The following is a 12,041-nucleotide window of genomic DNA, read 5'->3' on the forward strand; positions in this document are numbered from 1 at the left end:
TGGTCAAGTCCCCCATGTCCATTCGCAAACAAACCAAACCATTCATAAATAACAAATAACCGACCGTGGGAACGTTACTTCACATTGGTATACCCCATTCATCTCGATATCCTGGGCGGATCGAGCTTCGTTTCAAATAGATTGAGGGGCTTAATAAATAAATTGAAATACAAAAGACATTAAAATGTTATTTTGGGGTCACCATTGATAGAATTATATTTGCTTTATCAAGGATTATGCAGTATGCTATAACTCTATTAACTCGCTTGAATCTTGAATCTGGCCAGCCTTTTGCAACGGAAAACCAATTTTGGAAAACGTGGCCTTCTTGTTGGTTTTGTTCAATGTTTTCATAAAACCGATTGCAGCCCCCGCCTTCTTTTCTTTGAAGTATGGATTGTCATCAAAAATCGAATTGCCCTCAAAGACCAACCGGACAAAGAAAACTCAAAAGAAAACTTGTTTATAGGCCTACTATGTATGATATTTCGTCAAGTAAACATTCTTGTGTTATGTTTTGGTAAACATAGCACGGTTGTGGTTAACCACGATCAAGCCAAGATATATCGTATCACTAGAGTCTTCTGTTTGCGAGTCATTATTCCATACATCTGTCATAGGGCGCATCCAAAAATGCCAAAAGAGGAGAGGTCGCTACAAGAAGGCCTCAGTACCCAACGAATTTCAGATGGCCTGAGGTGAATTTTGAGCATTTAGAAGGCTTTTCGCTTCAAATTGACCCTTCGCAGGCCTGTGTGAGGGGGGGGGGGGGGGGGCATGACTTAATGACCCCCTTTCTTAAAACGTCACTTCTATTTTAAATAGGCCTACTGTATTGGTGAATCAGGTCGTTTTGTCCAATAAAATCATAGGCCAATTTTGTCCTAGTGGTTAGGCTACGAATTTGCAATTTGTTTTGGAAAGTTATTGCCTATAGGCCTATTTGCAGTCTGAATCCTGCTGTCTCCTTGGCCAAAATTCATAGTGCAATATCGCATTTGAAATGGCATAAGTGGTGGTCTTGGTCCTGAAAAGTCGCTTTGAGTTATTTCCCCTTACGAAAAAGCGCGGGAGAAGAGGATCGACTGCTTGTTGTTGCGCGATGCAGATCGAAGAAATGATGAAGATCGAGCGAAAAATCAAGTGCCAGACAATGACAGATGAATTTGAAGGAAAGATATTGGTTTTGGGGTAAGTATAATTCCTCTTGGGTGAGACGAGCTTGCCGTAGATCGTTAAATCCACCGACAATAGTGACTAACCCAAAGGTCTGTACATTTGGGAGGAGAGGAATCAAACTCCCCCTTCCTCGAAATTAAAGCGACCAATGCTCAAACAGATTGCTGAAGAGGCAGCGGCGTTAGTACGGGGAGTTGCCCCAGAAAAGAGGCTTTTTTCTGATTTTCAGTGAGTTAAAACTATGTAGTGAAGCCAATATAGGCCTACAAAATGTAAGCGAAACCCTTGTTCCCCTGGGCCCTAGCTATGACTATCCTAGTCACTGTAAGATTCAAAGAAAGGGATTCATAGCCTACTTAGAACGGTATTTTAAGCTACCGGGAGTACGGTACCGGTAACTTACAACTAACTCGTGCCCAACCTTTGTTTAGATTCCCTGTAAACAATGTAAATGAGACGAATTCATTCTTAAAACGGTATTTTGTCAGACCGAATTTAATTGCAATCATATTGTGATCAATTTGTTCTCACACCCCCGTCAATCCGGAATTCTGTTTGGGTTTTTTTTCATTTTTCCCACCACTTGAATTTTACACTTATCTATGGAAATACACTTGAATGTGTTTTATGACAACAAGATCTAGTATTTCCTTCGCGGCTCCTTTTAGAAAAACAAGAAATCTCGAGTTTTAAGTGTATTTTCTTTTATTTATCCTATTGTACTTGTAGTGGCTCTATAGTCTTGAAAGAGTACGGAAAAGAGAGTTCGTATTCCTCTGTTATAACCGCTTGAGACGGATGTGAGGGCCCTGAGTAATTGAAGTGAGGAGCCGAACGTCTCGACAAGCAGACCAGTCGCCAGCTCTCCAAAGATGTCAATTGTCAAATACATTATTAAATTTCTCGTTCCGTGGGTACAAAGCTACTCGTCGAGCGGTTTGTAATTTTAAAAAAAACTTTACATTTCCTTGTCCTTCGCCAGTCCAAGGCCATATATCGTATTATCGACAAACGAGGCACATGCTCCGTTTTTGAAACGTCAACCAAACTATAATAGTGCCGGTTTTTTTTTCAAGTATGTATTTTCAATCCACACTGACCCCCATTTGCCCCATTTAAACATGGATTGCTCTAAAATAAGACCTTGAATTTTTTCAGTTTTGATACATGAAAATTCCTCTTTCCTGAGTCTTAAAAAAGCTGGAGAAAGGGCTGCAAATAAATGATGAATATCATACCGGTTATATTAAATGTGTTCAATGTGCATTCATGTGAAACAACCATTGCAGTACATTGGTGCTCTAGCATATCGAGGTCTGTAATCAATTAATCACCCTATTGAATGGTTATAATTTGACATTAGCGGTTGCCACTTGACCCGACAATACAAACTAAACGACTGTTGAACTATTTCATAGTCCAGTAGAGAGTGGTCAAGAGCATTGTCCGGTTTGAATGGTCATGGTTTCATGCACTTGCCAATCAACAGTTACTAGTAATATATGGATGCTACGTCCCCGACGAGGAATCCATTCATAATCAGGGTCCCTCAAGCGTTTCAATGATTTGTATATTCCGGCACATTTTTAAGTGCTTTCTTAAAGTTATTTTTGCTCTTCAAATATCCGCACAGGGCTCCGAAGAAGGGTAACGGGTAAACAAGATAAAATTCCTCCCAAATATTGCTTTACTGCTTGACTGCAAAAGTGTCCATTTTATGAAAAGCCTACGAATAAGGGTTACGGGTAAGCAAGATACATTCTCTCCCAAATATTGCAATATCGTTCTTCTCAGTCAGCAAAACTGTTCCTTTAACGAAAGGGCTTCGAAGAATTGTATATAATGGTCACACATGGTCAGTGAACACAGACGGACAATAGAAGATCTTGCGGTTTTTGTGGTCAGTTGTCATGAGTAGCCATCGGATTAAAATGTTTGTGGTTGTGACCACTACAATGCATGGAGCGTGACCGTCGTAGACGAAATTGATTAATGGAATTCTTGTGGTCGGTTTGGCCGGTCATTTACGACTATAAAACAAACATTTACACCTGGATCTGATAAAGACTATTCTCTATCGTACTCAAACAACCCTCTACTCATATTTACCAGCTCGAGCGGGGGTGGCAATGTTCACAATATGCCTGTAAAGGTCGCTTAACATTCCTTGATATTTTTTACCCGTCAGCACCAATATACTAAGAAGAGAATACTCTCTTGTTACTGATTTCACCCGAAATGCACAGGCCTTACCTTCCATCGGCGTATATAAAACCCCCACAGCAGATAGTCGAAGTACACCGTCAAACAAGAAAGCGGTATTCATTTTGTAATACAGCTGATTATCCTCTTGGTACTGTTTTTCCTGGAGTCGCAGAGGCTGTACCTACATCCTGCGAACACAGAAACTCTACCCACATCCTGTGAACACAGAAACTTATATAGCAGAAGCTGGTATCTGTCCAGGATGTTTTCTTAGACACAAGTTCCTGAAAGTTATCTAAATAGAGGGTTTTTTGGATGTTTACGATGACATTATAAATCTTGTTGATGTCGTAGCTAAAATCAAACTTGGCAATCCATATTTTCAGAAAACCTTTTAAATTTCACATGTTTTGCTTGACTTGTAAAAGCCTAATCGCAAATACTCATATGTCCTCAGGATTTTATCTTCATCTCCCATCTTGTCATTGTATCGTTAATGCCCTTCATATTTACTCAAAATTTGATCTTTATGTAAAAAAATAACCGACATACGCCTTTACTCTCGACACAAAATCTTGCAAAAACACATAAAAAAATAATGTGCATTTTTTTCATGGGGATCAAGTTACAGATATGAATGCTAAATACCCTCGCCTCGTTTCCTGTCATACTTTTATTAGACGTGTATTCTTCCTTTTTACAACTTTATCTTGGTTTGTCAAAATTAAAGATCCTCTTCTTTTTTATCACAAAAATCACACAACTGACGTGCATAATGGCATTTTCTTTTGACAGTACAGACTCGGTGGTGTTACGTCTGATACTTTTCCTGCCTTTCTATAAACATTGTACCTGTATTTATAATTAAAAGAGGTACAGCAATGGATATTTACCAAAACCATGAACTAAAATTCCTGGATCACGAACACCTCTAATTTGCACACAGTACATATCAATAACATTCAGCGGTGCTTTGATCTCAGAGCCATTGTACCCGTGTGCTATAAACAGTGCACGTTAAAGAGACTTCGACAGTTGGAAATCAAAAAAAAGAGCAGGATAATGACGCTGTCATGGCAAAATTTCCCCCATTGCACTCTGCATGGTGTTGTCCGTCTTCATTATCCCACATGGTGCAGAAAAGTAGGACGTACCATTCATTTCATTTCATTTTCAGAGCCATTGTAGTATATTCTTATTGTATTTATATTCTTGCCATCTTAGCAAATTAAAAAGAGATTTATTGTATTGACAAACTGAAATCGACTGGCGGAAGCATCTGGAATCTGGCATGGGGATATAGACACTGACTGTCAAGTGGGTAAACTTCCGCATCCTATACGGGCGACACCACCTGCGGACCTGAATTTTAAGGATGGGTCACTTTAAATCGAAATGTAATTGGATAAGATAAGGGTTCATTTAAAGTGAGTCGTCTATTTGTTGACGGATCTGTGTGAAATACCGCAAGTATCATACTCTTGGTCCCCCTAAATTTTGACATGCAACATCGAACTCTTGATGACACAATAGATAAATCATTACTGCTTCTGCTAAACAAATGTTTAGATTGACGGTATCGGCTGAGTGTTGGGTCCGAGTGTTAACCAGTTCAAAATGGACTGTCAGTGGCTGAACTAGATGAGTGGGGACCTTTGGGCTTAGTGGGTTGTGGTTGGGGCCCCTACCTCGAGAATTTTTGTTTTTAACATATGCTCTCCTGCATTTTTTTAATGGGTTGGGGGCCAGTGGAATTAGTTCAACCAGTCCCTATGGCAGTTGAGCCACTGCGAAGGGATCTGCTGAGTGTTCGGTCCGAGTGTTAACCAGTTCAAAATGGACTGCCAAAATTCGTGTTGACGAAGTATTATCAAGAATACGTAATTAGTACTAGAGATTATTACACCCTATAATGACCTCAATCGTGTTTCTGATTAGTTAACAATAGTGGATATCCTGTGTTGTTTTCTTACCTACGTTTTAATGAAGGCTTGTCGTAACATATCACCTTGTTGATTTTTTTACGGCCGTAGGGCCGGAAACCCCAAGGCCTTCGTACCGGATTTACAAATTTAAATCAGATTACACGCCTAGTATCGCTAAATATATAAACTTTCTTTTTGACATGTTATTTACAATGTTTCTGACACATTTCTGATCCAATCATTCATCCCAGATCTTTGGTTCCAATCATCATATCTTTATATTATTCCGCTGAGACGCACATCTTCAATCTCTGTTGCATCACTTTTTTGTGATAGTGATCTACAAGGCATCTCATTAATATTAAGAAATTATCAATTGTGTTTTACATCGAAATAACATTCAAGATAATCCTTACATTTAGAAGTAGATAGAACATTATATAAATAAAATACTATTATGGACATACTCCGTTTCAATTCGCATACAGTAATCTTTATCAAGCATTGAAAAAGATTACTGTATGCGAATTGAAACGTTGCTTAAATTAAAGTGGAGTAGTATGTCCATAATAGTATTTTATTTATATAAAATTACAAGATGTATATTATTCAACTGGAATGATTTCAAGCCCAAAGATTTATATTGTATTTTACAAGTTATTTACTATATTTCTGACACATTTCTGATCGAATCATTCATCCTAGAAGTAAAGTTCCAATCTTCATATTCTGATATGTTGTACATAAATAAATGCACATGTACGTGTATATATCTTTGTACTAAAATGGTTTTTTAGACAAAATATTTATATTGTATTCTATAGAAATTGAATTTAACGTTATTCACTTGTGGGGTTTTGATCGATTTCGAGCTGAACGTTTGCAAAATTATATGCAGGCGATATATAGATTTTGAACAGACTAAGTATGAATGGAAGCAGCTTGCATCCGGTCTGCCGGTTTATAATATGATGCAATCCATAATCACATGCGTAAAATACATCGTATATTGATGACGTTTTTGCGTTGTGGTTTTAGAGATAACAACATAACGTCTTACATCATGTTACTATGAGATAACTCAAATATTGGTTCAATGTGGATCGACTTGTATATTAATGAAAAATCTGTTTTTAATTCATTAAACACACCGAAAAGGTCACATCATGCGAATTAGAAATAGGATCCCACGCGCCATACGCGCGAGCCATTTCATTCATATAGCACGAGATAGAAGCCTCGATATGAAGTGTACAGTATCTTACACACACTGACCTAAATAATTTATGTCCATTTCTTTCATAAAATCTTTATTTAAGCTTTTAAGCCTGGACAAGATCGCTGACGTATTGCCCTATGTCCAGCCCGGGGGAAAGTCGCATCAATATCTTAATAGAACCTGTGTGAATTGAATTTTCCAACCGAAATAAATTTCATTGACTATTATCATGAAGGTTGTATGCTGTGGAAAGTCACGTGATAGGCCTATATCACCAAATCACCATATTTGGCAGAGGATAAACAAACAAATGCGTGGGTTCGAGGTTTTCACATGCTGCCGTCTTTGCATGCAGGATCGATGCTCTACTCGTTTTGTAGCGCGATGATTTGGAATTTGCAGTAAAAAATCCATTCATTGAAAGCCAGAAAGGAGAATTGTATTGATTATTGGAGATATACTCTTACTCCCCCGCAAAAAATAGACTCGGCCGGAAGTCCCGGGAGGTCATTTATCGTTTTAGGTTCAGATTTCAGAACCAACTTGCTTTTACCGTATAAGACTGCTAATGGTTAACATTTGATTATTTCTTAAATTTAACAAATTCTACTATGTGTTTAGGATTGGAATAAGGATTTTTGAGGGTCTACATGGAGATACAGGTACGTATTATGAGTGTTAACGTAGCGTATAGAGGAGAAAATGACCTGATTATACCGTGTGTTATATAGTTAAATAGTTAGCTATACAGTGGAAAGTCGCTGGCTTGGTCTTCAACCGATATTGTAGCTGTCATCTCGAACCGCGCGCTGCTCGAGATTCGACCAGAAACCAGTACACAGAACACATTTCATCTCTCAGACTTGATTCTTTCCTGCTGCTGAGAAAATTTGAATTTCACATCTGAGTAGTGGAGTCGTGAATATCGGCAATCGTCTGGAGGATACATGTATATATTCAGGATGTGATTTAAAGAACACTACATTGACTAACGTATGTAGATTCCTTGAACACATGGTTTGGCTTTGATGAAATTCTGCTTTCCAGTGTAATTCAGTACTTCAGGGATATACATAAATTAACCTGAATGCCACTTTCTGTCATCTTTGAATCACAAATCATATCAATGCTGTGTTTCTTAATTGAGTTAAAGCTGTTGATAATGATGTTCTGTGTCTTTAAAATTCAAATTAAACGACCAAATACCCACATTGTGCAGATATACTCATAACAATAAAGTCATACTTTGTTTGAGGTGGTCTAGAAGCTTGCAAGCTTTCAACAAACCGAAGATGACCAAGAATTTTAATTGATTTGAAAGCTTTTTATTATTTTTTGAATTTCTTTTTCAGAAGTTTTTGAAAATGTGGAGTTACGGATAAATTAAGTGAATAGATATGCCATTAGAGACTGGGATGAGAGCTTCGACTCTGAGAGCTCTCCCTCCTCCTGACTCGCAGGCTATAACATTGAATCAAGTGCGCTCTGGACCAAGACATCAAAATGAGTACGTGGAAAGCCCGGGTCCACCCCGACAACACACATACAAGGTGCCAATTCATACTCCGGGACATCATGTTACCCATCCTCAAAGGATTACTAGCAGTCAGTCGGCAGTGCGTAATAGTCGAACGCACCTGGCCAACACGGTGATATCTAATCAACCAATTTCAGTGTCACCTCCGTTAAAAAAGGACATCAGTGACAATGATGATTCTCATATGGAATCCATCATGTGTAAAAACTGCGGAAAATGTCAGTGTTCAGCATGTACAGATCCACGAGAACTACCAACTCGATGGTGCTGTGGGGAAACCTGTGAATGCTCGGCTGAGAAAATTATAGACACCACAACATGTTTCTGTGCAGTGAAATGTGCATTTTATCATTGTGGTGGAGGTGGCCAGGATGACAATACATGTTACGAGGATCCATGTGCGTGTGGACCTCCTCATTTTTGGAAGCGATGGATTAGCATGTCGGTGATGTCGCTTTGCTTTCCATGTCTCTGTTGCTACTGGCCGGAGAGATTGTGTCTGAAAGCTGTAACGTCTTGCTACAATAGATGTCGTAAAAAAGGGTGCCAATGTGGCGGTGGTGGTGCCAAGAAGGGCAACAAATGCTCACAGCACTCACAAACTCGCAGACTTCTTATAGAAAGTGACTCGTCGAGCGCGTAAAGCATTTAAAATCCATGTTATATGGATGTGATATCAAAGCGGGTGTTATTGTACAGATTAAACAGCTTGTTGTGACATGGAAACTTTAAACTTGACACCAAAATTCAAATCAGTTTCTGATTTGTTTTAAAATGTCTTTTGAATGATGACTCCAAAAATATAACCAACATCAAAATGGAGGTCAAAACTTTTGTCAAGTCAAGAAGATACAATTTAAAAACCTTTTTCTCAGTATTCACATTATATATTTTCGTTTTTCAATTAGAAATCGAGTCATGGACAGTCTTTCAGTGGAAGGCCATCTGTTATTCTCAATTGAAAGAAAACATATTTTTCGATAAATTGGATGTTTTTTTGTAAATTTGTGGAACTAGGAATCAAATAAGGAGGGCATTGTGTGTTATTCTTTGAAACTGGATTATTGTTAAAAGTGTTATCCATTTAATGATGGATGATAGCAAAATTGTTCAATGGAATATCGTACAAAATATATTATAATATTTAAAAAGTTGAATATCTCTTGAATATAGTGAGGAGATTTATTTTGTGTTTTTGTACAGTTATCTCTTGTAACTGTGCTGGATTTAAATGTTAATATTGGAGATATTTAAAGTCTTTGTTATTAATTTATCGTCATGGAAACAGATTATTATTGTTAAATATTTTCATGTGTTCAAACTATTTTATATGTGGAAGTGGCTTACCCCATTTTTAGCTCTGTGGCCTATTCTATGTAAACTACAAGTTTAAGGGGCTATTTTAACCCTCGCTGAGAACTTGGACAGTGTAACTTCCTCAATATGTAAGTACAATCAATTGGCAAATTTTTGAATTTCTCTCAAAAAAATTTATTGATTCTTAAGTTTTATTTCCTTTCAATTTAATAATTTATTTCTGAAAATTCTCTAAATAGACTTGAAAAATTATGATGACATGACCAATGCTTTTGAGAGCTGGCCAGCGTCAAATTGTAACCCCTTCCACAACAATTAAAATAGGTCATCGAAAATTCATTTTTTTGGTTAACATCTGAAATATTTTGGCCTGATGTTTTCCATCTTCCCATCTTACATCATCTTGCTTAATAATCTAACATTTATTTATTTATTGGTAGTTCTAATTCTTGTCCAGTTGATAGAAATTTGTTTTTAATATCTAGGGATATATTATTTATTGTGACCTGTAATTGCCACTTTCATTTTAAAAATTCATACATCAGAAATTAGTCTGCCAATTTTAACAGTTGATGGAATTATTTTTATATTTCTGCCATCTTGAATTTGTGTTAACGAGGTTTTCTGGGTTAAATTCTCACTAATCTTGATAAGTCTAATATTTTCAAATATGATTTCGGAAACAGAAAGCTATAAAATTAAAAATTTTGTGTGAAAGATGATTTATTAAGATATGTGTTAAAATTGTCAACTCAAGCCTTGTTCACACAAGTTTAATACTGTTATTGCTCCCATTTTATCCTCAATTTTATGCACTGCCATTCTCGTTTAACTCAAGTCATTAATACTGACTTGTCATCCTCAATTGATAGAAAATCAGAAGGCCTCTACCAAGAAAAAGTGTCACTCAAGTGTGTTAAAAGTATAAACTGTATATATATATAATAGATTACATAGTGCTGCTCTCAGTTGAGCAGTGATTAATGTATAAAATATTGTTGACGTTATGATGTTATGATAAAAGAAAACTGTGTTATGATTTTTAAATGTTTTTAATCTGTGATACAAACACCCCCTCCCTTAAACCTTCTCCATGAAACAGGAAGACCAAGATACCAATATCATTTGCTCTCTAATGTGGCATCATCAACAAATTCAAGAATTTAAATTAAAAGTTATGTATTGATAAAGCCCATAGAACAAATATGTACTATAATTATGAGTTATCAATAATGAATAGGTACTTTTAAACACTAAAATTTGTATATGGGTAATAAAGCTAATAAACAATTGTGTACAATATTAAGAATTGGTAATTAGTACAGGAAATAAGAAAATTTGTAATAGCTAAATAAGTTAAACAATGTGTGTACTAATAGAGTAATTATGAATTAGTACATTAAATATCAAGAAAAATTTACACATGGCTAAAGAAGCTAAACCCTTGAGCAATTCAATATCTAATTAAAGTTGATAAACTGATCAAAGTTTAGATAAAATATTCCTACAAACAAATTGTTTTCTCTTTTGTAATAGGAAGGATTTTAACAGAAGCTAAAACACTAATTATAAATGTCCTTCTCATTCAAATGTTTGGATATTCTAAAGCACAAAAGTCTGAACTGATTGCAGGTACAGTATAATCGTACAGAGTTTTCAGAAATAATAAACCGACTAAAGTATACATTGTGTTAATTGCAAAAAACAAAAAATCAAAAGAACTGGGGCCTTATTCTCCAAAACTTTACTTAAATAAAATTAAGATTTTAAGAAATACAGTAATCTGATTGGAAAACTTAAGTTAAACTCAATTTTAGTGATTGACCAATCAAATGACTGGAACACTAAAATCACCCTAAGTTAAGTTTTTAAGTATAAGGCCCCTGGTGTTGTTTTACACTGTCCAAAGCACTCAATCAATCTTCATGGTTGTTACATATTGTCATCTCTCATTATCATTTTTAGTATTCATTCTTTTCATTCTTCATCATTCATCATCATCATCATCATTATTATTAAAGACATTTTATCATGCTCCATTTTATCGTTGAAATACGTGTAAATATAGTACTTATATTTATTAAAGTCTAGAAAAATGCTAAACTTAATTCCTATGTTTTTATTTCAATTTGTCAGCCCTTTACCCTTCGACTTTCAATTGCTCTTGTGATAGAAAGCTTTGATTTTGCTGTATCCTGTATGCTTCGAACAGAACAGGCCATAGTTATAGAGGCTTTTGATCAAACCCTGGAGGCACCCTGACTATAAAAAATAGCCAATGTGCAGAAGATATTTCTGGTTGCAAGTGAAGCTTTCTTCCATTGTACCAAGTGCTTTCCTGCTAAAGGCTTTGGCCGGATAGTATGGAATCTGGTCTTTGAGGAGAGCTTCAAGTGGACGATGTTGCATCTTTTCCTTTTACTCATAGCGTGAATCTGTATCTGAGAGATTTTATCAAAATATTAAGTCACGATACTGCTTCGCTGTAGCTACTGTTTTGCATGCTACTGTATTTGTAAGATGTGTTGGATTGCGATTGTTGCTGGTTGCTGCTGCTACTGCAAATGAAGTGTAAATGATTGATGCTTGGGTCAGTTCTCAGAAATGTGGATGGTCCTTTCGACATGTCGAATATTGGTTGTCATAGCTTTCACTATTC

At 36.4% G+C, this 12,041-nt stretch overlaps 1 protein-coding gene across 1 annotated transcript; it reads left to right on the forward strand.

Annotated features, from left to right (window-relative positions):
* Positions 1-8,165: 8,165 nt before the first annotated feature.
* LOTGIDRAFT_56260 (hypothetical protein) lies at positions 8,166-8,618 on the forward strand (the record flags this gene model as incomplete). The annotated part of the gene is made up of 1 exon (XM_009067669.1): positions 8,166-8,618. A coding segment is annotated over one exon (453 nt), but the record flags the coding sequence as incomplete, so codon positions are not given.
* Between the last annotated feature and the right edge of the window lie 3,423 nt (positions 8,619-12,041).

Source organism: Lottia gigantea (assembly GCF_000327385.1).
Source record: "Lottia gigantea unplaced genomic scaffold LOTGIsca_85, whole genome shotgun sequence".
In the NCBI taxonomy this organism is placed as follows: domain Eukaryota; kingdom Metazoa; phylum Mollusca; class Gastropoda; family Lottiidae; genus Lottia; species Lottia gigantea.